The sequence below is a fragment of the Penicillium argentinense genome (genome assembly GCF_028826775.1).
Source record: "Penicillium argentinense strain IBT 30761 chromosome Unknown utg000006l_segment0_segment0, whole genome shotgun sequence".
Taxonomy (NCBI): Eukaryota; Fungi; Ascomycota; class Eurotiomycetes; order Eurotiales; family Aspergillaceae; genus Penicillium; species Penicillium argentinense.
Window position 1 is genome coordinate 1133011 of NW_026622665.1, and position 26102 is coordinate 1159112.

The 26102-nt window shown below is 51.0% G+C and overlaps 8 protein-coding genes across 8 annotated transcripts; 3 read left to right on the forward strand and 5 right to left on the reverse strand.

The window, feature by feature from the left end:
* Positions 1-9136: 9136 nt before the first annotated feature.
* Positions 9137-10864, reverse strand: N7532_007562 (cytochrome P450; the record flags this gene model as incomplete). Its single annotated transcript, XM_056620055.1, has 4 exons — positions 9137-9259; positions 9325-10323; positions 10401-10597; positions 10663-10864. Coding segments are annotated over 4 exons (1521 nt in total), but the record flags the coding sequence as incomplete, so codon positions are not given.
* A 503-nt stretch (positions 10865-11367) lies between these two features.
* On the forward strand, positions 11368-12061 carry N7532_007563 (transposable element tc1 transposase; the record flags this gene model as incomplete). Its single annotated transcript, XM_056620056.1, has 2 exons — positions 11368-11488; positions 11574-12061. 2 exons carry the CDS (start codon positions 11368-11370, stop codon positions 12059-12061), a joined length of 609 nt encoding a protein of 202 aa, XP_056473422.1.
* Positions 12062-12225: 164 nt separating this feature from the next.
* Positions 12226-12491, forward strand: N7532_007564 (transposable element Tc1 transposase; the record flags this gene model as incomplete). The annotated part of the gene is made up of 2 exons (XM_056620057.1): positions 12226-12231; positions 12297-12491. 2 exons carry the CDS (start codon positions 12226-12228, stop codon positions 12489-12491), a joined length of 201 nt encoding a protein of 66 aa, XP_056473423.1.
* An 880-nt stretch (positions 12492-13371) lies between these two features.
* N7532_007565 (uncharacterized protein) lies at positions 13372-13662 on the forward strand (the record flags this gene model as incomplete). Its single annotated transcript, XM_056620058.1, has 1 exon — positions 13372-13662. One exon carries the CDS (start codon positions 13372-13374, stop codon positions 13660-13662), a length of 291 nt encoding a protein of 96 aa, XP_056473424.1.
* A 175-nt stretch (positions 13663-13837) lies between these two features.
* On the reverse strand, positions 13838-17206 carry nut1 (putative RNA polymerase II mediator complex subunit Nut1; the record flags this gene model as incomplete). Its single annotated transcript, XM_056620059.1, has 6 exons — positions 13838-14958; positions 15065-15548; positions 15603-16109; positions 16166-16228; positions 16283-16533; positions 16597-17206. 6 exons carry the CDS (start codon positions 17204-17206, stop codon positions 13838-13840), a joined length of 3036 nt encoding a protein of 1011 aa, XP_056473425.1.
* Positions 17207-18585: 1379 nt separating this feature from the next.
* N7532_007567 (glutamate dehydrogenase) lies at positions 18586-20123 on the reverse strand (the record flags this gene model as incomplete). Its single annotated transcript, XM_056620060.1, has 2 exons — positions 18586-19922; positions 20072-20123. 2 exons carry the CDS (start codon positions 20121-20123, stop codon positions 18586-18588), a joined length of 1389 nt encoding a protein of 462 aa, XP_056473426.1.
* A 727-nt stretch (positions 20124-20850) lies between these two features.
* N7532_007568 (uncharacterized protein) lies at positions 20851-21150 on the reverse strand (the record flags this gene model as incomplete). Its single annotated transcript, XM_056620061.1, has 2 exons — positions 20851-21008; positions 21114-21150. 2 exons carry the CDS (start codon positions 21148-21150, stop codon positions 20851-20853), a joined length of 195 nt encoding a protein of 64 aa, XP_056473427.1.
* Positions 21151-25047: 3897 nt separating this feature from the next.
* On the reverse strand, positions 25048-25401 carry N7532_007569 (uncharacterized protein; the record flags this gene model as incomplete). Its single annotated transcript, XM_056620062.1, has 1 exon — positions 25048-25401. One exon carries the CDS (start codon positions 25399-25401, stop codon positions 25048-25050), a length of 354 nt encoding a protein of 117 aa, XP_056473428.1.
* Between the last annotated feature and the right edge of the window lie 701 nt (positions 25402-26102).

Genomic DNA, 26102 nt, shown 5'->3' on the forward strand with positions numbered 1-26102 from the left:
GGGATGACAAGTCGCAGTGTCAATGCGAGGTTGGGGATACTGCAGTTACGCCTCCGTCTATGAAGGGAGTCGAGTGCGCCCAAGCCCTGTGGATTGAAGATCGCAGCAAGGACGACAAGAGACCCGGCGAACTGACTTGCAGTAGCGGGTGACGAAATGGGGGAATCCCTTTTTTTAGGTGGTTCGAATTGATCCTCACGCAAGGAGGGGAGGAGGGAGGTCACGGAAGGGATGGAGATGAATGTCTCTTGCCACCGGCGGCAATGCAATTCCAAAGGACCAGAAAGGTGAGGTCTAGAAACGAAAGACTCAAGAGCCGAAAGTGTCGCGGAGAGGAAAAGGAGAGGAACACCGGAAATAAGAAGCAGAGCTCCTCTGGACTCGAGGACCCAGTTGATTCTTCTGGGACTCGATCGGGACGATCCATGTGGGCTCCACCGTATTGCCCGTATTGACCGGGGGTGCATTACCATACACTATACCCGCAGGTACCCAAGTACTCTGTATGGTACCGCGTACCAGCGCGGCCGTGTATTAACCCGTACAAGAGTCGCCTACTGTGATCCATCTGTACCTAACGCAATAGTCTGTTTAGAGCCTATGACAGATAATTTCTTTTTCGCCTTCTTACTTTCCGATATCGCACTGGCATCTGTCAAAAGAAACTGATCTGGCACACACAGATGGTTGCGTGCCGCCACGCCACTCGTACGGGTACCTGGTGGACATAGTACTTTACCTACTCCATATAAGTACCTCTGTAAGGAAGGACGGCCCAGCAGACTAATCCTAGTGAACTTCTGCTGGCAAGACCTTGATTTTGGGCGAATCCACCTTGCATCTGCCGAACGCTTCCCGTTCCAGACCTTGGCCCATTGCCCACCCCAAATTTGGCCAATTTTCATTTGTTGCTGCGTAAAAGCGCCCGCGGGGCTGCACGAATCACAGCCAGCCCCTCCTACGAAAAGGGCTGTGGGGTTAATCCGAATGTCTTGAAAATGCACTTGCCGTGTGCTGGAGCCTGCAGCAAACCCGGACTCGATCAGTCACTTTTTCCCAAGGCTGCCTAGGGCACCGGTGGCACTCAAGTCGCTGTCACGTATCTCTCCGGGGATCGACAGCGCAGCGACCGGCCCCCAAAATGGCAGCAGCCAAAAGTCTATCCCCTCTCTTCATAAAGAGGCTAGAGTTATAGTTCTGTCACTTTTGCATGGTCTCGCGATGATCCTCGCTCCCACATGGACTACTCTAGTAGAAGTGTAAGGTACGCCTGAAGATAGTGTGATTGCCCATCACTCCTACACTGCACCTGCCGGCCTCGGCAAAAACCACTGGCAAACCACCAACACCAGACGATCTCCTTATCCCTGTCGCGCAATCCATGGCCTATCGCCCCCTCTGTTTTCCTCGTCCCGCGTGGGGCAGTTGGCTTTGCGATGGAAAGTTCGCGTCGGCTCCACAAACGCGAATTCGAGCTATCGAAACAACGTCACGGCCTATTGCAGCCCTGCGGCTTGCATTTGCATCTATAGCCCAGGTATAGTCGGGAGCGGATGCAGCTGCGAGGCATGGGCGGACGGAAATTCTTGACGTGGACCCGCCATGTCTAAGACCAAGCTATTCTGAGCGATACCTACAGTACCACTCTCAAAAGGTACGACCACAAGCAGTATTATCCCGTCTACGCAAGTACCTGCATAAGGATAGAGTAAGCAGGGAAGCAGAGATTCGCCAAACACAAACGGGTTTCCCGGCCACATCTATAATTAACCTCCAAAAGAATAACCGAATGCGACGGCGATGGCGAGTTTTTACCTAGCAGGGAGTAGTAGTGATCAATTATGAAAGAGTGGCAATTTAATTTATAAGGAAGAGCGGAAGCTACCGCAAGCTTTGAGCAATGGATCGCGTCATTTATGGCAGAAAAAATGGGGGCGCGAAGCGATTTGCCCTGTCAAAGGTCTAGACTACTACGAAGTAGGCGGCGGAAGTTGTCTCTGCTTCGGTAACGAAAAGACACCGTACACATCTTACCCTCCCCTCAAGTAGGTACGTAGAGAATACACCGTTAGATCCCGCAAACGAGCACGACAACCACCTCCACGACTCGATTCTGCAGTTGCCAGTCCGCACTGAAATCTCGCGATGCAAGTTGCATCCTTCGGCTGGTGCATCGTCCGCCAGTCACATGTTCGGCACTATTCCCGGCCCCCTCCCTACTATACTTGGAGTAGGTACCTCAGGTAATATCTACCTCGGGAAATATCATAGGCTAATAAGCACTGGCATTGGCAGCAAAATCTCCGTGATATCGCGAGGCCACCCAATGGGCTCACCAGCCTCCCGAAATGCAAGCCCCCTCCACACCATCACAATGCCGGGCGCGTGTCAGAATGCGATCTGCGGGATAACGCTGGAAGGGGGAGAAGCTCCGTAACACCCCGGCCTCTAACCATGGGACGCGATGCGGTTGCGATGCTCAGGCCAGTTTTTGATCGCTGCGACGGTTCACTTGTGCAGGTCGAGCAAAAATTGGAGAGCAAATGCTCCAGCTTGAGCTTGGCCGGATAATGGGTCCTATGGAGTGTGTACGGACGTCCCTGAAGATCTTTTGTTTGATCTTAATTGCGTCTGTCCCGCTCGACAGTCGGCACATGTCTCAGACAGTTGTTTGCTGCCCACCGCAGCTGTCTTGGGCGCGTCGACGGGGACTTTTTTTTTTTTCTGCAGGTAATTGTTTTTTCTCGCATACTGTGTCCTGCTGGGACAGTTTGCACTGCAGTTTGCAGTTTGCGCAGTGTTCACGAACGCGTCTGTTCTGTTCCTTGGAAAAAGACACGAGACTGATGCCCAAGCGGGGCCAGGAACGGTCTTCTTTACAAAGGTACTCTGCAGGACAAGGCGAGTAGCTTCGGACATTTCTGTGCAGATGAAGGGTGATCCCGAGTCGGAGTTCTTACCCTCAGGCACCTGGATTTGCTACGACAGCAATTCCATTTGCAGTGTCGAGGTCGGCCAGTACGTACATGCGTGTGCATCATTATCTCACCTGAGGAACTTGCCGCTCATTCAGTAGGATGCTCTAGATCACGACACGCGACGCCTGTACGTGTAATCCCTAAAAAAAACATGGTATTTCGCCAGTACAATAAAATGCGCGAGGAGAAATGGATCTCATCCGACATGACGCGGTCTCTTTCCACATTCGGGCAGAGGGGAAGAAGAGCGGACTGACGGTTTCGCGGGGTAGGATCCGGCGTAGTTCCAATTACAATGGTTTCACGGTCGCACGGCAGGGCTCTCAGCTACTCCAGGCTAGATCGTCGCAGCGATCTGAGTCACTCACATTAGTTGCAAAAAGGCTGGCGTTCACGAGTGTTCAGACGATTAGGTTCTAGGCCTAAGTAAACACCCGATCCCTGTGAAACGTGACAAATCTTCAGGACAAGGCTCTGCTTATGTACAATAATGCCGCCGTAAGATTGAGCCGTGTTCTTACGATTATTCTTGAGACGCGATTGGTGGGATGCGGATCAAGAGGTGGTCCGTTCTTTCGGGCTCGTGGTGTAAGAGTATATATCGGTGAGAGTGTGATCAAGATCTGGTCATGTATATGCTTTCCGCCATGCCCAAATTCTGTTTCACTTAAGCATAATCCGAACCACTGAGTTAGAATAGATCATCAAATGGATTGTACGTGGGGAAAAACAGCCGAGCTCATATTCTCGCCACCATAGCCGCAAGCTTGTGATGCTCACAATCGCTGTAGGTAGAGCACACCGCCGCCTAGATTGTCGAAGCCACCACCGCGGTGGCTTTCGATCGACCGACGCAGCGCTCCATTTCCCTGTTTCTCTCTCCATATTCATGCCGTGTAACCTCATGGCCTTTTTGTTGCGAACAGAGCCCCCGAACTGAGGCTGAGGGTCTGCATATGCCAGGCCCACGATCCAGGCCCTGGTACCTGCATCAGCGACACCTGGTGACTGCGGTTGAATCTTCAACAAAATCGATCTATTTTCTCGTGCAACTCCTCACCCTGATTACATTGACCTCTACATGTGACCGAGCCCACAGGGCTTGCCCTCGGCATACCCGTGGACGCGCTCAAGGTGAATTTGTTTTTCTCCGATGGCTGCTTTTTGGTCTACCCCGCGAGTTGTCCAGCTACGCCACATGAATGAAAGGTTACACGACTGATTTTTCTTACACTTACAGGATCCTCTGATAAAGAAATATTTAAGGTGAAATGTAAATTCTCAGAAATAACATACAACTCTCTCTTTGTACTGTATTGTGAATTATGTCATATGTGGACTTGATCTGAATGCAATGGCCACCGAGAGCTGCCGAACAAGGAGCTTGTGCTTTGAATGAACCGTATCGCAGTGTTGCCACTCGGAATCTACACGATACAATGCAACACTGGCAATGTGGGAATAGAGTAAGACATCCTTGTTTGCGCAAATATCAGATAATGATATAGTCGCAGGTGTAGCCATGGTTCAGACGGTGGATCATTGGGGAAGCTCCCAATAGCGCCCGTCGCCACAAAAATCCCGTCCGAACAGCAGCTACCCCAGCCTTAACTGCGAGTTGGGATACCCTCCTCGTGCCTAAACCTATTTCTGAGCAATGACAAGCATATGGGAGTCGTCGATCTGGACAATTCCTCGAAAGACCTTGACTCACAGCCATGGAGGGCTCTGTTGTACATAGGACAGTACCTGATACCTCCTATCGTATAATAACACCGCACCAGGTAACGGTATCAGATACGAACCTCGAATGTTTCAATACATCAGACCTGTACTAGACCAGAGGAAAAACCCCAACGGTCGCGAGTCTATCCCGGCCGTGCCAAGAACCCACGAAAGCTCGATGGCCATCTCCACATAGCACTACAAGTGTGTAATGGTGGACTAGCCAACAAGCCGGAAGGCATCCGCGACCCAGATCCACCGTGAAATCACTACAGTTCGAAGGATTGACATGTTCCCGCAACGGCTAGGAAATATCGCAAACCACCACCACTTTCGTAAGTGGGAAAGGAAAATGCAACCCCGTCCCCAATCCATGTCCACGGGCGCCGCTAAAAACGAAGCTATCAAATGAGCAGCGGCACCGTAGGACGGCTGTATTATCCAGAGTTCCGTAGTCTCCAAAGTACCTGTCGCCGGATCCCGACCGGGAACCAGCGCGACGACGGTATCCTTTGTTTAAAAATGTGAGATCTCTGATCTTGACACGATCCTCCAAAGGCCGGCGAGACCAGCCTGTCCAAAATTGGGTCCTTCGGCGTCATCTGGAACTTTTAGCGCAGCGGAATGCGATTCCGGCGTTCCAAGACCAAAGAATCGGGATCTGATGGATGAGTGCGGTGGATCAAATGCGCCTGCGCCTGTGCCTGTCAGGGGGGTCCAGCAGAGGATCTCGATGTGATCATACGTCCCCTTTCGTGCAGCGAGAGATCTGCCCATTTTACACCACTGAATGATACCCACCGTTCGACTCTGGAAGGTGCGCCAACCTTGTACGTTGTAGTCTCTGTGAACGATCGCCTGCTGATACCGTTGAACACATACCCTCTTGGAAGAAGATTGACAGTGCAGAAATACTAACGGCAATAGAAGCAGTTAGCACCGGCACATTTGCAGGAGAATTCAATAGTCCAACGTTGAGCCGGATCAGGGATTGCCGAGGGAGGATACCAGGGGAGCATGCGAGTCCAGAACCCCTCGAATAGTTCGATGATCGGCCCCGGATTGATTAGGGGGGCCAGCCTAGTAAACCTACAGAAGTTCCCGCGGCTTCCTTTCGCCCCCCTCCGCACGTGTCCAACATCGTCTGCGGGACTTGCATTCTTCCCTGTCGCCCCTGAATCGAAGGAGTGGAGTGACTAGGTTCGACGGGGCAGACTCGGGGCTCGACGGAAGCCAAAAAAAAACCATCACCCAATCGTCTAATCAAGTATTGGTCTTTGACGGATATTCGAGTCGACGTGACCACGCTCGTTCAGATGAGTGAAAGAACGAATCATGGCTGTCATATGCACGCCCCAACTGGGCTGCGTCGCTGAACTCGATAGCGTCCAACATCCGTCGCGTTTAGGGTACAAAGGCCCCAGGCACCGTTGCTCCCCACTCTTTCCGCGCCTTGGTACGCACCAAGACGGGATAGAGAGCCAACGCCATAGGTCATAAGTTTTGCATTATCGTCATCGCTCATCCCCAGCACGGCAGCCCGCGTCGCGAGCGTTGGTTACAACGCGGGTGGGAGGAAGATCTTCGGACAGTCCCATGGTTCAGCACAAACGACGTGATGGGTCGCGTAGTCTTGCGGTCGGGCTATTACGATTCACGGGCCAACGATGACCCCATTCGACCGATAATTGAGTCACGTCCCTCTGTTGGATCTCGGTGGATAGGATGATGGAGGGACGAAAGGCGGGCAAAGGGCAACACTTAAGAGAGTCGACTCACGTGCGAGTATTGTACGTATACCAAATAAAATACGTACCGTACGGGTGTTTCCAGCGGCTCGTGGCGATTCACGTGGATTTCACGTACCGTGGTTTCGATGTTTACTCCTTTGTCCTTGGTACTGTTCATAAGAGCAGCTCTCCACGTTTGCGATCGTACACTCCACCGGAATCGCCTCGCTATACTTAAGTTGCCGCCACCTCCAGAACCTCGAGTCGGCGATCATGGGTGGCAATTCGATCGCCTCGCTGCACCAGAATGGATACCGTGCATGAGTGGGTAACTGGCGAACAGTTCTACGCTGCCTTGCTGCCTCGTGATGTATAGCATCCTTCGAAGACACCCATACATCCACAAAACACTCAAACAGTCCGGCGCATTTCTGTCCGGTAAATTTACGTACTGGCAGAGTGCGCTCTCTCCCTCAACCTTTTTCCGTCGTTTGAGCAACGCTTTGCACTTTGCCGAAAGTGGGTTTGTTTAAGAGCATCGTGGATCAAGAGTTCGCCTGTGTGGGGCGTCATCGGCGATCCAAGTGGATTTCTTGAGCTCACTGCATGGCACTCCACGCCAGTCACGACGATGGCAGCGGGGCAAGCTCTCGAGCTGGAGCGAAGCTGTCCCTATGACGAGGCCCCGTACGTGCTGAAGCCTCCACCTCGCGATGATCCTTTCTGTGTCGGGACACTGGGGATTTTTTGATCTCTCACCGGCCAGCTGTGATGACTCTGAAGGAGTTGCAGCATGGAGGGGAGATCAGGGACAGATCCCCTTCCCCCGTGTTGTGATGTTGCGATTGACTATCACGATTTGGAATTTGTCATGTGTGACAGCCGGCCAAATGCAGCGACACAAAATTCCCCGGACACAAACCACGAAGGGTAAACAGTCCGTTCCCTCTGGAATCGGGGAATTAGATCCGGGCCCCATCACTCTTCACTTCGGCCCCTTTCTCCACAAGAACGAAAGAAAGCAGCTCGTCAAAAGGGAATACTCTCGAGCGATCAACCAATCCCCGACTGAAAGAGGCTGGAGGTTCGTGATGAGATTCCCCGGCAACAGTTGCACAGTGAATCGTTCGCCTACGAACCAAGTCATTCGCTGAGATATTTCGGGCGCAAAAAGTTGTATCACCTGTTCCTGCACTTCGCACGAGGCGCACGAGCAGCACGTCTTCACCGCAAGCACCAACCGTGGCTCCGGCGCTGTCAGATCATGCAGAGACCGTCCTAGCGGACGGGACGGCGTTCCCACCCGCGTGCATCTCGCGACAAAAAAGAGAAAAGACGAAGTGGGTTACGCGATTTTATCGGGCCAGGCCCCTTTCCCCGTTTTCCCTTCCTTCGCGCGGGAAATAGATTGGGGTCCATTCGACTACACCCCCAAGTAGTATGTGCCTACACGTCAGTCACTGCCAGGCTGGGATGGAGGTTCCGCCGCGCCGGAAGCTGCTATAATAACGATGGACACGAAAACGACGCCAAGGGCGCCATGGAAAGTCCAGAAAAAAGAAAGCAGCAGCGCCGTCGAACCTAGTGACGAACACTCGGGACCAGGGTGATCCTGCAGAAGTGACGGGCGATCTCCGGTGCCTTCCTGACTTTCCGTGAAAAGGAGGTCGGAAATTTCATTCACGCGAGTCGAATCCCGGTTGCGTGATACTCTCCTATCCATAGATTCAGGCTGATTCCATACTGGGTCTGATATTCCCAATCAGGAAGGTCACTGGTCCCGTGTGTTTGGTACGGGCCGCCCCCGATATCTTCAAGCCGTCTTTGCAAGGTCCACGGGGTGCCGGTTGGCATTTTGAGCGAGTGGCGCCGAATCCTTCTGGTATAGAGTGCCTACTACTTAGTAAGGGCTCTGTCTTCTGTATGAGGTATCGCGAGCCTGACGGCCGGTATCCCGTATCATATTAATCTTCTATAGGCTATGCATATCAGACGTGGTCTGTCAAATAGTTCCTCGATAGTTTTGCGAACCGGCTGAGGCGTTCCCCCGACTCGTTCTTTACTAGCGATATCGGAGGTTATTCATAATCCGTAGTGAGGAAGTCGGTTGCTCCTTTTATCAAGGTAGAACATAACGAATCGCCTGGAGGGCCTGTAGAGCCCGAAAGGAGAGTTGAGTGCTATGACCTTGGCCAGTCAATATTATTGAAGTGGGTCCAGGATTCCTGTCAAGGTGTTCCAAAAATATGAGACGAATGCTAACAATAGATCTTGAAAATAAGACGAATATACAAAAGACGAATAAGCCTCTCCCTAGCCAATTTCGCCTTCAATCATTTGTTCTAGAAAAGACAGGGTTTAATAGGACGTACCTCTACGGCTATGAAAATGGTAATGCAGCTGAAGTAAATATCCGCGGCTAGATGGCTTTGATATCACATCAGATGACCATTGACAGAAAACGTGTACGTGTCATATCCATATCATAAATTGTATACTCAAATTTACGTTCCGTGCGATTCATAGCGTAGCATGTTTTTCATTTGAATTTGTATCTGCGAAAAAACATCATATCACTCGAGCAATTACTGCATCATTATTATTTGCTCACTATTGTTGCCTGGATGCTGCATCGTTCAAATAGAATAAGATCGAGAGTTCACTATAGAAAGGCTACCATGCCTGTCTGCTTTCCACTCACAGGGATGATGGATTTCTCTCCATGACCTGCACCCACATATTCGTAACCGAGAAAAGTCCAAGTATGTTCCTCACATCCCATGGATGCGTCGGATTGATCAACGCCAGTTCGAAGTTACGTAGAAGCTATACCGAGGAGTTGGTCAATCCCGGGAAAGATCACAGTAAGCATATAAAACAGCTCAACTCACCTCAAAAACCAGCTTCCCAATCTCAATCTGCGCCACTGGCTTTCCAAGACACTGAAACTTGCCATATCCGAATATCAGATCATTCGCCCGGACCATTTCAGCCAACTTCGTCGGATCCGACTCAAACCAACGCTCAGGCCAGAAAGCTTTCGCATCCTTGCCATAAATATTTTCACTCCGGTGCATTGCGTACGCAGAGTACCCGATGCAGGCACCCCCCGGCACGTACACACTCTCACCTCCGACAATCAGTGTATCTCCGCCGGCCGGGACATCGCGCGAGAATATATTCGTTACTGGCGGCCAGACTCGCATTGCTTCACGAATGACAGCTTGGAGATACGGAAGCTCTTTTGCCTGGGCAGCAGTGATGAGTCCATCGCCATTACCCGGAGCAAGGCCATTGCGCACGGCATCGTCGACCTCGCGCTGCAATTTGGCATAGACCCGCGGATTGGTAATAACATGCAGGAGAATACCACGGATAGCACCGGCAGTCGTGTCAGAGCCTGCGATAATCTGTTCCAGTGCCTCGGTTCGAAGCTCATCGCCTGTTAGCCCATGTCGGATGAAAGAGGCCAACATATCGGATCGTTTGTCCGTGGAACTGGCAGCGCGCGCATCGACGATACGGAAGCATGCAGCCATCATTTTACCGAAGCCATTGTTATCATTTGGCGAAGGCGCGATGAACTTGCCAATGAAAGGCGCCTGGGCAATCCAGCTGATGCCCAAGGCGAGAGATGTGTTGCAGATTGCGAGGCCCTCCTCGCTAGATTGGAGATAATTTTCCACGTCTTGGTCACTCTGCAGCATACCAAATGCCTTGCCGAGGCCGACGGTGCTGATGACATCCAGTGTGAAGTATTGGACCTTTTTTGCCAAGTCCATGGGTATGATGCGATCAGATGAAACGTATTTGGAGCGGATGAGATTCAACAATTCGTGGACTCGCTCGTTCACTGATTCTTCCAGGTCGGTGTTTTCTCTTCCTGAGTACTTGGAACAAAGCGGTCAGCATCCATTGCTCTTTGGAAGGAGAGAGATTGCAAAGAGGTAGAACGGTGTCATCATACCCCAGGAGCCATCTGCTTCCTCCTCTTATCGTGTTTCGCATTATCCGTCTGACTGAAAACATTGTCCCTGCGATACTCAATCCGCGCAGCGCTATAATACCAATAGGAGCGCTTGTATCCAGGTTTATTATTAACATGCATCCAAACTTGAGGATCGGATGTAATCAGCACATTAGGCGCGACACGGGCAAGGGGACCTGTTTATGTCTAGTGTCAGCGCACAAACAAATTGACTATTGTCGATATCTTTGAAACGGCGCACCGTATTTGTTATTGACTTCCGCATACCACTCGTGACAATTTCCACCAAGGATCGCTAGACTGTGAGGCCAGTTCGAGATACCCGTCCACGAAGGACCCGAGAACTGCTTCAACCTGACATACGAGGCGATAGTTCTGAAAATAAAGAAGGCCAAGAGACCACATAAAAGCATGACAGCTCCAGAAAAGCTGGGGATCTCCATGGCGTCTTTGCAGAAATTGCAGGATAATGGGTTCCAGGTTGAGTAATTTGAAAGCCCACAAGTGCCATTGGGGGGCGGGCAGCTTCTTGCATCATCTTTCCGTACTTTTGCACTGACAAGAAGCGGAGTCAGTGGACCTCGGGTACGGCGAACCTACCAGAGGGCATCATTTTGTAATTGACACATTACTAGGCCAGAATTAGTTAGGGCTTGGATGGATTTGACAAGACTAGAAGGATAGTAGGACAAGGGGATGGGTCGTAAATAGATGAAAGCGAATCAGATCTATTCTCCATCAGTCGCTCGATTATTACTTGCTCGTGAGCTCTCGAATAGCTTTACTGTACGCAGGTTGCCCCCATTAAGTTATGTTAGCGTGGTACTTCTATCCCAGTTCATGACTAATCTGAATTATAACCGCCTTCCTACTTAGTACTAGTACAATACTTCCCTATTTCCAATCTCCCCCCTGTCATCTCGACCCTATACCTTCCAACTACACCATGGAGGCCATCTACCAGATCTCCGATCAACCTATCAATCAGCCTACCAATAAGCCTACCAATCAGCCTACCGATCAGACCCCTCGTCATAAGGCCTCTCGAGATCAACGCATCGCAGCGCGTACGCTACGTTCGAATGGCAACCTATGCCCAAATCGCAAGACAATTAGGTATTATACAGCGACAGGTTCAAATAGTCTGTATAGATAAGAGGCCCACACCTCGTAAGACCTGTGGCCGAGCTCGAAAGCTATCTGAGGAGCAACTTGATGAGATTATCGATTTCATCTCATCTTCGAAAGAAACACGACGTTTACCCTATAACCAAGTTATACAAGAACTACAACTCTCTATTAGTGTTGAGACCTTACGAAGGGCTCTTGCTAAACGTGGATATCATCGATGTAATGCTCTTCGCAAGCATCCTTTATCTGATCGCACACGAGCTTTACGGCTAAACTGGGCGTTAGAACATGTGAACTGGACCTATGAACAATGGAAAATGATCTTATGGACTGATGAGACCTGGGCTACATCAATCTATCATCGACGGATCTATGTGACCCCTAGATCTGGGGAGGAATTTGATGATACTTGTGTGAGAGCGCGTGTCTCTTGTGCTCCTGGATGGATGTTTTGGGGGTCTTTTATTGGTGATGAGAAGGGCCCTTGTCTATTCTGGGAGAAGGAATGAAGCACTATTACTAGTGCTAATTATACTGAACGTGTTGTGCCTTTGATTCATGGTATTGTCTCAATGGTTCGCAATTATTCAGATCATCATAATAGGCATCTAATTATGATGCAAGATGGTGCACCCTCTCATCGAAACCTCTCTACAATTAAGGAGCTAGATACATGATCGTGGGATATATCCTATTAATTGGCTACCATATTCACCTGATCTAAATCCTATTGAACAGCTGTAGGGTTGGGTGAAGGAGTGGATTGGCGATCGATATTTAAAATCCTATGATCGTAAGCTATCCTATGATCAATTACGTGAGGCTGTACGGGCTGCTTGGGATGCGATACCTACAACCTTCCTAGATCAACAGATTGATCTAATGCAGGCACGCTGTCAAGCTGCCATTGATGCACTGGGAGGATATACACCCTACTGAGGGTAATTTCTGTATTTTAGTGGTTTAATTACACGCATCTGTAATTAATAATTGGCAGAATCTTAGTCATAAACTAGGGGTGGAAGTACCGCGCTAACATAACTTAGGGGTCAACCTGAGTACAGTACAACTCATCCCAAGCAGCCACAGAAGCGAACAGATCCTCTGGCGTGCCACGGAGTGCGGAGAAACCAAAGCAACCCCTCTTTTTATGCACGTGCTTAATTTCGCGCAACTCAAACCCACAACCTTACCAAAAGTACCCCGAAGACATGGACACCTCATAAATCAATTCCAAGCCCGCATTAAAACCCACATAAAACAGCCCAGGCCCTCTTTAGATAAATGAGGCTCTCTGCATCGATCAAAAATTGTGGTGATCGAACATATCATTTTGACATCCCTTGCATACGCCGCGTCCCACCAACAGCCCTTCCACCTCCGTATCCATCTCCGTATGTGTAAGTCACAAGCAAAGCATTGCAGGCCGAACCATTTCGAACAAGTCAGAGCGAATCGAAATTCTCACGCCCGTGTAACTAGTATTTTCGAAATCGTATCTGAGTGTAGACAGACGGAAGTAAACTCGATGAGAGAAGACGATATGTCCGAGCGACCGACGCGACGCGTCAATTCCTCACGCCAAACCCTTCGATCCAAATTCCACTGGAATGCGAGATCAAACTTGAATGCCCCTTGGAGGAAAGAAAGAAAACCCGCGATCATGGACTGACCATTTCCGAGCAAGCCATCACACAGTGTTCTTTCGCATTTATTGCAAACGTATCGCAGAAGTAAGATCACCTGCCAAAGAAAACTAACAGTTGTATCGATCATGAGCTGAATTGCGATCGCTTCAGATAAAATCTACACGTCCACAATGAAGTTCAAAGCAATCCTCGCCGCCATTTCCCTCTCCTCCATGGTCGCCGCCGCCCCGGTTGGAGAGAACTCGCGCCGAGCACTCATTCCGAAGCCCATGGATCTTCTTGAGACGATGTATCCTCACTCTGGAATTCCCAAGCTCGCCATGAAGGTGGAGAAGACGTTGAACCTTTGTATGTACAGTCCGGGAAAGATGAGACGAAAAGCAACAGCTAACTTGGGACGAACAGAGACAATGTTAATGGCGACAGGAATCCCCCTGGAGCTTTTCCAAAAACACAATTAATATCGACGGACTCTAATCACCGGAGGGGAGGCGTTAACGGGGCCTATGCTCTTTTCTCACGCAGCTAGACTGCACCATACATCCGATATCCAAATCTAATGCAAAAAATTTCATCAAATAAATTCTCCAAATATATCAAGATATCGATACGACTAGCTCGCATAAACACCCACACTCAAAACATGCCCTCCATATCCAAATCCAAGAATTCCGGATTCCCAACCGCCATATCCGCCGCATTGAGAACATCATCAATAGCGTCCATACCGGTAGTATCCATTCCCGTTCCACCAACATCCAGCCCCAGATCCTGTCCTACATTGACACCACCCTCCATCCCAGCCGCAGCGGCGGCGGCAGCCTTATCTAGCATATCATTGATATTATCCGGATTATCCTCGTCAACACCATTACCAATACCACCAGGCTGTTCAAGATCCATACGATCCTGCCCATCGACGCCGCCAAGATGCATATTCTGAATAATATTGCTAACATCGATATTCGCGACCTGCGATGGGGGCGCAGCGAGGACGCTCACGCGGCGCCAGAGTCGGACGATCAGTTCCGCGCGCAGGGGATCCTTCTCTGAGATCTTGGGGATGTTCTCGTGCTGGAGATTCAGGGCGTCTCGGAGGGTCAGGGTCGGACAGCGGGGGAGCGACTCTTTCGTTGAATCGACCGGTTGGCAGATATTCTGGTCCACGGCGAACGACTCGGCCATGGGTGCGCAGACAATCGTTGCCACGATATCGAGGGCGAGGTCGACGCTGCCTCCTTCGGCTTGTTGTTTTAGTTCGTCGAGGAGGGCGTTCAGGACGCGCGTGGAGCCGAGGATGCGGATTCCTGCGAGGATCTGGCGGTGGGTGTAGGATTGTGGTTGCATTGCCATTCCGGAGTTCGTGCTCCAAAGGACGAGTGAGTGGAGTGTGCTGCGAAGGCTTCCTGGTAGGCCGCCTACGGGTTGGGCGGCCCAGTTGTCCAGCTCTGAGCAGTGCGAGCTGCCCACGCGGCGGAAGGAGAGGTATGGGTCGAGCGCGTCCAGGATTGGTTTGATATCTGTTCGGGTTTGGTTTCTGGTGCGCACGTCCTTCAGTTGTTCTTCGAGAGGACGGGCGGTGATGTTGAGGACGGTCTTGTGGATTGCTTGTGCCTCGCCGGAGATGGAGCTGGGTTTGACTAGAGAGTATAGTGCCTTGAGGGGGATTGTTGGGTCGGTTTCGGACTCCCAGATATGATTACCAAGCCATGTGAGAGCTATCACCAGGGCAGGCAGTAAGAAAGGCTCGAGGAGGTCTGGAAGAGTAAGTGTGAGCTTCAATCTTAGAGTAGGAGATTCATGCGAGAACTTTACATTCAAAGCCTCCTTTCAATGTTTCGAAATCCAGTTTCCCCGACTCACATGCCCCTAGACTTTGATCGAACAGAGTCGCGACGAGCATGTAGAATTCTTGAGGGCTGCAGGATGACATGGTCTCTTCATTAATGCCTTCGGCAATGAACAAAGCGGCGATCCACGCGCCAACATCCTTGTTTTGTTTCTCGTTGAGGTCGCTCAGATTCTGGCTGAAAGAGCCTCGGTCAAACAACTTCAAGAGGAAAGAATCACTGCTCGAAATTCCGATATCCGAGGCACTTAGATCATATCGGTACTTGAAGGCGAGAACAAGTAGTAAAATGCTGCCGAACTCGTCATAGACCAGTTGATTCTCGCCCTGCTCTTCATCCCAACGCCAGGAGTCTAACAAGGCACAGAGAGGTTGCAGGACCTGCTTGGCAGTTCTAAAGAGCAGAATCACATCAAGTGTTTGAGGGCGTCGTGAAAGTGAGTTGCAGATGCTCTTGAGAGTCACCGTTTCCTTCTGGTTGCAAAGGCTGTACATAACCTGCTGCTTTGTTAGTCATACCCACAAGTCCTGGGCTCTCCTGGTGAGACATACCTCGGTCACAGCCCGCACAATTGCCCCCGCATTTCCCTCCATCGACTCAATCTCACCTATCAATTGATCCGCTCTTTCAAGATTGGTAGTGATCTGGGGTACTAAATCATCTTTCTGGTAAGGACCACCGACAGGCAGGGTCTGCATTGGGTTTTCTCCCAGAAGGCGCTCGATGCTGGACTCCGGGATGAGTCTGTGAGATGCACACGCAAACAGGAACTCCTGGCGCGCATCAGAAAGAATGCTACTACCTTGCATGGAGAACATCTGAGAGAACGAAGGAAAGGCATTCGGGTCGAGTCGGCTGAGCGCCTGTGTGATGCACATCTCCATTGGAATTGGCACCATCGACGCAGCCGACATGGCTGCGAAGAATGATGGAAGCTTGTTCACCAGGAACGATCGGAACAAGAACATTGTTCGACCGGATTCATTACGATTGACGCCATTGGATAGAACGTCGAAAGCGGCTGTGATCATCTCTGCGACAAGGACTTCTTGGTGACCCTGGAATGACGGATATTAGAATGATACCAGGCAAAGCCAGTCAAGCATTTACCCACCTCATAGCGATTGGTAAGGAAGTTGATCAAAATGGAGTCATCGACAAGTGGGCGTCCAACAAGCTAGATAAGGATCAGAGTCTTGTTCATAATGAAGGCCCTGAGAGAGGATATTACCATCGAGTTAAGGTACACATAGAGCCCAGCTCGCGTGTTGATCACCGGGCCATCCATTATAGAGGCCTCGAATTGGAGAGAGTTCACGTTCATCCCATCAAGTGAGGAGGGATCAACCTGTTTCGAAGGCTGTTGTCCGTACAAATTGAACTCTTTCTGGAGGGTATCAAGTCGATGGCGAAGTGGCAAGGAGATATCCACACACAAGGGTAGATATGATGAGATGGCTTGACCAAGCCTGACTTTCAAGCCTAAAGTGAAGAATATTGGTCAAAACCATCCAGATGAAGCAAGAAAATAGAAACCAAGCAAACCTTGATGAGCGCGATCAATATAAGAGCTGGAAAGCGCGTCTAATCCCTTCGTTGTTCCGAACAGTGCAGCCAGAAGAATACCAACCGACTCGAACACCGACATCGCATCAGGATTATTCATCAAACCACTCTCCTGCTGCGAGATGTCCAGGTCCTCATGGTGCCACGAAACAACCGCCTCGATCCACTCGACAGTCACCGCAAAGAGTTCTACCGCTTCGGCGGTAGTCTTGGGTAGGACACCTGTGGAGGCAGCCATCATGACATCCTGAATGACCTTGATGTCGGTCATGAGCGTCGAAGTCTTCCTCTTCGGAGCCGCATTTCCGCGAACAGAAGAGTTCTTGAGAAGACTAGTCAATGCAGCCGACGACTTGACCAGCTCGGTCCTGAAGAGACAGTCGACATAAACGGGGAGCAAGGGGTCCCAGGCGATGTTGGAGGTTGCGCGAGCTTCGAGGAGTAGATCCAGCAGCTCCTCACCTTTTACAGGGAAGTCTTTGAGCATTAATCGAGTGAATTCCTTGAACTCATCGACATCCACTCGATTTGCTAAACACCGGTGGAGGAAGGTCCTCCACTGGTCTGAAGGAGCCTTATCCGGCAACATTGCGAGGACTACCTGGGCGGAGGTTAGAGAATTCTGTAGAGCTAAGATGGACGAACTTACTTAAACAATCAAATCAATGTAGGGCATTTTTGGCGTTCAATGAACGAGGCGACCAATAATTGGGTCGAGGAGGCGCTGTTTGTCCGATGGTCACGTGTATCTTTCACCAAATGCGTCACGTGAACAAGAAAATGGGTCACGTGTCGTCTGCTGTCTACAGGGTTGAAATAAATTGTCTAAAATTTGTCCAAATTTGGTGCGACAGAAAACCGAAAAAGAGACTCAGTTAGATTGCGAAAGTCCATAATCAATACATGTCAACAGGAAAAGCCCGTGTTACCCTCAGGCATGGAATGGCCATATCGATAATCGATTGGCCTTAATGAAACCACTGTTGACTCGAGAAGCAATACCGGCAACCGAAACGCCGGCCAAGTCTAACATCATCGACCTTTTATCGACTAAATTGTTCGAAAATTAATGTGTATTTTCAGGATAGAGTGCTTCCGAGAAGTCACAGAAAATTAAAGAATCTAACTGATCTACCAGAGCCAAGATCGCAAAACCGAGAAAAGCGAAGTGACAAAAAGGACATGGGTAGAGATGACAATGCAAGCTCCATGTACCTAAACATGCAGATCTGCAACTAATGAATAACCTTTTCGAGACCGACCCACTGGAGACTACTTCACTAGTCACTACGTGTCTTTCGAACTGCGGTAGTCTTGATTTGTTTCGAGATAGCAGATTTAAATGTAGGGATTGCTTTCCTGCGATATTTGCTCATAAAGGGGACGCTATTCTGAGAATGCGAAACTTGATAGCTCAAGGATTCTAAGCTGGGGTTTTCCAAGGTGAAATTTCGTCTGTATCTGACCGTACCACCTGTCGGAAATGCCAGCTTCGGCATGCAAGTCACGACGAATAAGCGTCTCTTGAGATGAAAAGCTTATGTCCTGATACAGCTGGCATCGGGGATTGCTCTTCCATTGTGAAGTACAGTTAGGATAGTTCAATGTGGGATGGAGAATTATAAGATCTGTAAAATCAAATCAATTTCTCATTTCACTGCGACTATGAGATGAAACTATGCTCCCAAGTTGAAGCTGAAGATGGCTGAATGATAAGGTTACTACACCCTTTACAAGAGAAGTTTGTTTAAATAATCATTGAATTTCATTATCATCATGACGATCCCGAACAGAACGAAGAACGTGCTAAGTGGGATATATCATCAAATGCATCACAAAAAAGACCAGCGCCTCTATCCAAACCCGCTGAGCAAAGGTAAAAAGTATAGACAGGAAGAGTAAGAAACAAATGCATCAACGACCCTCATCTTTCAAGGACCAATCCATCTTTTTAGAATGGCTGATGGTTTACCACCAGTCACCGTGGTCCTTCATGGCCTCAGCAACCTTGGTGAAACCAGCAATGTTGGAACCAGCAACGAGCGAAGGCAGGGAGCCAGCAGCAGGAGTAACGTACTCCTGGGCGGTAGCCAGACCGTTCTTGAAGCAGTCCTCCATGATGTTCTTCAGACGGGAGTCAACCTCCTCGGAAGTCCAGTTGACACGGGCAGAGTTCTGAGCCATCTCCAGACCGGAAACAGCAACACCACCAGCGTTGGCGGCCTTACCGGGGGCGTACCAGATGGCAGCGCCGCCGGCGTTAGCCTCACGGTGGGCCTCGAAGACATCGATGGCGTCCTGAGTGGAACCCATGTTGGAACCCTCGGCGATGAACTTGCAGCCAGCGGCGATGAGGGCCTTGGCCTCGTCGCCGGAGACCTCGTTTTGGGTGGCGGAGGGCAGGGCAACGTCGATGCGGCCGGCGATGTTGGTCCAGGGGCGGGCACCGGGGATGTACTTGAACTTGGAAGAGAAGGGGGCCTGGGCGGCGAGCTCGGCGATCTGCTTGCGCTCGACCTTGATGGCGGCGATGGTGTTGATCTCCTCGGGGGTGAAGGAGCCCTCCTCGCCGTTGAGGACGAGAGCACCCTGGGAGTCGGAGAGGGAGACGACGGAACCACCCAGTTCGATGACCTTGAGGGCGGCGTACTGGGCGACGTTACCGGAACCGGAGATGGCAACGCGCTTGCCGGCGAAGGACTCCTTGCCGCCGGAGGCGTGCTTGATCATGTGCTCGACGTAGTAGACAACACCGTAACCAGTGGCCTCGGGGCGGATGAGGGAACCACCCCAGCTGCCGCCCTTGCCGGTGAGGACACCAACCCACTCGTTGCGGATCTTCTTGTACTGGCCGAACATGTAGCCGACCTCGCGACCGGTGACACCAATGTCACCAGCGGGGACATCAGTGTCCTGACCGATGTGCTTGCAGAGCTCGCTCATGAAGGAGACACAGAAGCGGCGGATCTCGTTGTCGGACTTCCCCTTGGGGTCGAAGTCGGAACCACCCTTGCCACCACCCATGTTGAGACCGGTGAGGGCATTCTTGAAGATCTGCTCGAAGCCGAGGAACTTCAGGATGGACAGGTTGACGGAAGGGTGGAAGCGGAGACCACCCTTGTAGGGACCGAGGGCGGAGTTGAACTGAACACGGAAACCGCGGTTGATCTGGACGTTGCCCTTGTCATCCTCCCAGACGACGCGGAACTGGACGACGCGCTCGGGAACGGAGACGACCTGCAGGGCCTTGCGGTACTCGGGCTTCTTCTGGAAGAGAGTGGAGTTCTCGAGGGTAGAGGCGAGCTCTGTGGCGGGCCGTGATTAGCGGAGCTGTTCCGAAGGACCACTTGCCGAGGGAGCCGATATCGACTAGAGCTACCATGAGGACATGGCAACTCTAGCATTAACGGGTGGAGGGGTAATATTGTGGTAGGGTTAGGAAGATTGGACATACCCTTGTAGGCCTGCTCAAACTCGGGCTCGAAGGGGAGGTTCTGGGCAGTCATTGTGGCGGGTGGTTATATTATATTGGACTCTGGGTGATGTGCGACCGGGGTATATATGCAATTGAAGACAGAAGGCAAAGACCAGAGATGAGTGAAGAAGGAACAGAAGAGTACGGGGGCGAGGAAGAAATATATACAGGAGCGGGGAGGGGGCGAGGGCGCGCTGGGACAGGAGCCGGAGTCGGACGAGAGAGCCGGACAAGCGTGGCAGGGTGGACGGGGAAATCGAAGATGCACGCAGCGGAGGGCCAGCGGAGGCAGCGGAGCCTAGGATTTGCAGTGCAGCGTTGCACAGTCAGGGGAGCCAGCAGCAATTCCGTGGGAAGAATGTCCGAAGTTCGGGGCCCACCCGACCGAGTTATCTTATGTGTTAAGGTCACGGATTGCTTATCGTGGCGACCTGTCATAGTGTCCCCTACCCTCCCTGCACTACAATTGTATGGTACCTACGGAAAGCCCGTTTGGGAGGTACAGTCGTGGTTGCCGCCACTGTCTGCTCGTTCCGTTCTATATTCGTGGTCGTCCTCACTCTGCCCATCCCATCGGATCGGTCCTCTCCGACAGGATGTAACCTGGAGAGGCTAGCACGATGCGGAGTACGGCGTGCATGATGCGCTGATGACCATTCAGGGACATTGGACAGAAATGACATCTACTGCTCTCTGTAATGTAGCATACTACATAATAATCCGTGCCTACTCCAGAGTGCAGGGTACTCTATTTCGTCCTATACATACATAGCAGATACCCCGCCACCAGCTGCCTGTTCGGCACTCCGCTCGGCAGCGGAGGTCACGTGTGCGCTGCAAGCGGCAACAGCTCCCCCACCTGCCCGAAAGCAGCGGTGCTGACTGGTCCGTCCGGTGGGCTGCTCCACCACCTTATCTGAAGTTGGGTTTTGATTTTTCACAGGGTGTGCTCACAGGAACTGCCCATTCGACCCGTGCTTTATCGGGCTTTCGGGTGGACAAGGAACCCCAGAACACTTACTCGATTGAATCGGCTCACCGGTCCCCAGACTCGGCATTTTGATAACTCCCGTACCCCTCCTCGATTCGTGAACATCTTCTAGTAGTCAAAAAGGAATGGAGGGGCTGGGAGGGGTAAAGTGTTGACCCGCCAGCTTCAATATTGAAGCTGTACACGCCAATCATATGATGCCCTCCTCTTGACCAGAGAATAGAGAAAACATCGCTTGAAACACACCCAGAGAAAGAAGATCTTGGCATGTCTACATTCCAATTCAGCCCAGCCAAATCTCCAATTTTTGCCGTGGCGCGGCTGTCAAGATCTCGTCAGGCACACCCCGCCAAGACCAAGCTTACCTTACGACAACCCTATTTGCCAACCCGATCGTCGGGTCCGGTGAGCGTTGCCCTAGCGGGGACGTGCATTCTCCAGACTCATCACTTTACCCTTTATTAAACAACACCACAGTAGTGTAGGCTAGCAGGATTGCTTGTTGCTGGAATAATTGCGGCAGCGGCGCCCTGCACATACTACCGTACCTCGAGACGATCATGATCCTCCCCGGTGCACCCTCCATATCCATTGCAGACGTCGCCACTGATCGACCTCGCACTGCGCTTTCCACGCGCGACCATTGGAGGAAAGTTCTTGGCCAAGTAGTGCTGATCATGACAAGGCCCAAAATTTAGTCCGGGGCTGTGTTATCGAGGCAACCTCATTAGATATTAGCATTAGCATGGGATATACGTAACCCATACACAACAAGCACCGATGACCTCTTTCACTTTCTAAATTGCATCCCTTTATCAGTACCTACAGTGTACAAGTGTACAGTTAAAGATCAAATTCATAACCCCTTTCTCGCTATGAGATCACCTTTCCCCAAGCGGCATTCACGCACGTGCCCATCCACCCCAGCGAAAGTCGGAGACTCCACGGGAAACCACAGATGCATGCAGAAGGCTAAATAATAGTCTGGAGCACTTCCATTTGTCCTGGGCTCTTGCTGCCTCCGATAAAGATCCGATGCTGGATAAACTTTGCGCTGCTGCTGGATACTGCTAGGGTCTGCGCTACTGTACCCTACACTAGGGTAAGTTTGTAGTTGGGTGCTCCAGCTGGATTAGTCTGCATAAAGCACTGCAGGGGTATCTTATCAATCTCTGAGTTCCAATTATTTGTGTTGAGTTTTGTCACGGGTTTGTTGGATGGCTGTGGTACGGGGCATATAAGGTTGTGTTGTGCCGCAGGCTGTTAGAAGGTATTTATTCATAATCAGGTCTGATTTTGTGTCTTACAATGCTGCTGGAGGCTGTTTCAGTTGTAAGGACGGGGGTCAGGTAGAGTATACCGGTAGCCATAGTATACACCAAATGTAAATTCGTCGTCTGGTCAAGCTTGTGCCGAAACTGGAGTTGGTAATCGTTGAGTGACCTTTTATCTGCTTGTAAAGCTATATTTCCATGGATTGCTTCACAATCGATTCTGCATTGACTATTTATATTCAAATCTGACAAGTATATCATCGCACAGTTGCGGGTTTCAGTACACTTTAAGCTTGATTCTTGAAAGCATCATGTGACATCCACCGCCAACCACACCAACAGCATCCAAACCACTACCAACACCGGTCGCAAGTCGAAGCCTTCGACGTTATGATCACATACGAGGCACACCATCGAAATAACCTACATCTAGACCATCCACCAAACCCACAACCGACCCTGGAATCAACCCCACAGCAGCCAACCACTCTAGCGCCCGCAAGCTCCATGCACCCCAGATCGCACCCAAACTTTCCACGAGCCAGTCGAAGCCACAGCACACTTCACAAGTGTGTGCCCTGCCGCTTCCTTCGAATAACTATGCACAAACCATTGGCAATACCCTCTGCAGCCAGTCTCATAGGTACACAGCAGCCCCCCTCCCACCCCACCTACGACACATGAGCCGCCCGCCACCCTCGCGGAGGGCATCGGCGGTCTCCGCAACTCCTTGCCCCGAACGAGAATTAAATCGGAAGAACATCATTCGCCTCGTTTCCCTATCTGAGGGGCACCCGCGCGCACCCGAGCAATCCGACCTGGGGGAATGACGGATGACACATACTTTGCAGACATACCAGCATCGCATTTCCCGGCCGAGATCGACTGCGTCTTGAGAGACCTATGAGCTTGGTGTTTGCGGCGAGGAGCGGGATGGACCAGAGCTCTGATTCCGATCGCGAATTGACTCAAATTGGTCTATCTCGAGTCACGGCATCATTATGTATGAAGTCATCGCTTAACAACTTTTCAAGTCTTCTGCCGCGATGATCGCCGCAGTCGTGTTATTCTTCAGCTGGAAGTGATAGATCACATTTGAAGATCCGCTCGGTTACACTTAACGACCTAGCAATGCGCGCTGAGATTTGGAATCGGCGAATGCACTACTTTCGGTATGCAGGGTGTATTTCTATTTCTGGCGACACGAACAGCTATGGGCAAAGAGCGGTGGGTGAGCTTGTTGCGCATCGATGGGGCTTGAAGATCGCGTTCCCGAGGTATCGCGAGGAACTAGATTGCCGAAGTACTGCCGCGCCAACGCCAGGCACGCGATACAGCTCGTTGATATTTTCAGAACATGGAAAGCACTATGATAATACTAACAGAAAGGACAAGGATGTCGTGAGATGTAGTCAGACTCATGACCACTTATAAATACCCAGGCTTACGCAGCGCATCTAAGATCAGCATGCAGCCTCACTGGCTTGGCATTAACACGAGTACCCGCGACCGGCGTGTTCGAAATTGTAATTCTGCATGGAGGGTAACATGGCAGACACTAATCGAGTTGAGCCGAAAGGCACCGGCACGACCACGCTACTACCCACTAGTATCCCGATATAAAGGTATCAAGGTAGTAGAAAGTCCGAGACGATTTCACAGAGAAGAAAAATGGCACCGATCCCGTCCTCACGGTGCTCCGTGTGCTATAAAGCACTAGTCCAGTGCTTAGTATCCGAGGAGCAAAGCCCGATCAATCGGGCCTCATTCGCGGAGCCCAATGTCGACCCAACACTGCCTGCAAAGTGGTCTCGCGGATGACTGAAATCGTGGTTGAATGATCCAATGCGTGCTCCTAAACAGGCATAACCCAGCCCCGTCGATCGGCCTCCATCATCGTGCATATCCTGGTACACCAAGCGGCCCGCAGTATGCAAGTGTATCGCTATCGCGAACTCTGATTTACATTATGAAAGAACCGATCGGACTGTCGCTTCGACAAAACTGGCCATCTGTGATCATTTATCAGCGACAAATTTCAGCGGATATGTCACGTCGTCCAAAATGGATGACCTTGATCGCAGCTGCAATGTGGGATTAGGTGGACCGCATCTCCACATGTGGCAAATTGAAGGGGGAGTCAGGACAGGGTTGGGGTTGGCTTCATGTTGATTCCGAGTCATTATGACCTTACCCCTTAAAGGTGTCGAAACACAATACCTGTCCGAGCCAGCGCCAATGGAGCAATTGCCATTGTCCAGCAAGTCCGTGCCATCCCAAACCTCTGGGTCTGGGATTTCATGCAGGACCCGCCGCATCTCCAGAAAAGGGGAACCCCAGCATCGACCGCCACCCAACTCTCACCCACTCTCGCAGTGTGCCTGCCCAAGGGTGTCTGCCTAAGAGCGTCCACCTTTTGTGAAAATGACAGCCACCGAGGCATCGTAATCAATGTGTAACTGACTCGAATTGATCGCTCTGTGACTTGCTCATATGGACCAGGCGCTAGACACAGGGGTAGGAACGATGGGTGGTCCCTGTTTTTGCGAGATCCCCGATCATCACCACAAGCCACCCTAAACCCGACTCATACCTAGGCTAGGAGGAATGACAGGAAGAGGCGCCAGCCGCATCCCCCGATCGGCGATGAACCATTCATCTTTATCGACCCAAGGCGCTAAGGGATGGTGTCACTCATATTCCTGCTGGTAATGGCGGGTAGTGTCAGGGGACTCGATTTGATTCGATCGTCGGATTGTCTCGGTCAACGCCACGCTATCGCAAACTAAGCTATCGGCTCTTGGGGAAGTGGACGAGCTATCCGGCATTGCCTTCTGGGTCCGGTCCATCTTGGTCGCTCGCTCCCCTTCGCTCTTCCCTTTTCCGGCTTCAGGGGGCTGGGAGGGGAGATCTGCTGCAGGATATTGTAGGAGTCTCAAACGCCGGGCTTCTTCGAGTATGCCTACCCTAGGGCTTATTGTCGAGTTGAGTCGAGTAAGCCAGCCACCCGCATGACGATGTTGATGTGCAGCAGACGGGTACATGGTCTGACCTCTGACCTACCTTAGGTGTAGTAGGTTAAGTGTGGGAGTGGGGAGACCGCCATCTGACCAGTCGTCTTTTATGCGCCCAAGACAGCGTATATGTCCTCGTGGACGAATTGATTCCAATCATGACTAGGCGCCTTGCAGTAAGCAAGCAAGTTTCGGATTTGATTGGGTAGGAGGACAGGGGCAACCCCCTTTTTCATCATCCAGCGAGGGAGGAAGAGTCAGCGAAAATACAATACCCAGAAAGAAAAAGAAAATTTAAAAAGGAATAAATAAAATAAATAAAAAAGAAAATAAGCGGCCCGCGCCAGTAGCAATGCCTGATCGAAAAAAGGAGTAGTGGATAGGATTGTTATTGGAATCGGCGCCGTCTTGATTGTGCGGGCCAATGGCATTGGGGAAGTGGGAGATGGGTTCTTGCTCACCTATGCAGAACCGCAGGGATGCAGCCTTACCTCAGACTTCCCCTCTGTGCCGCCGGTGCCCTACCCTACCTTGAACTACGAGAGGAGATGTACTGAGGACCCGAGGATGTGGTACTGAACCTTGGTATGCTATCAGTGGTTCACCGAACCGATACCTTGTCATATATCCATACAGACTCAATCATGGCATGTGCATGTCGATAATATTAAACGGAGAGGACCACTTCGATAATGGTAGTGATCAAGAGGCTCGCTGGTAATAACGTACGG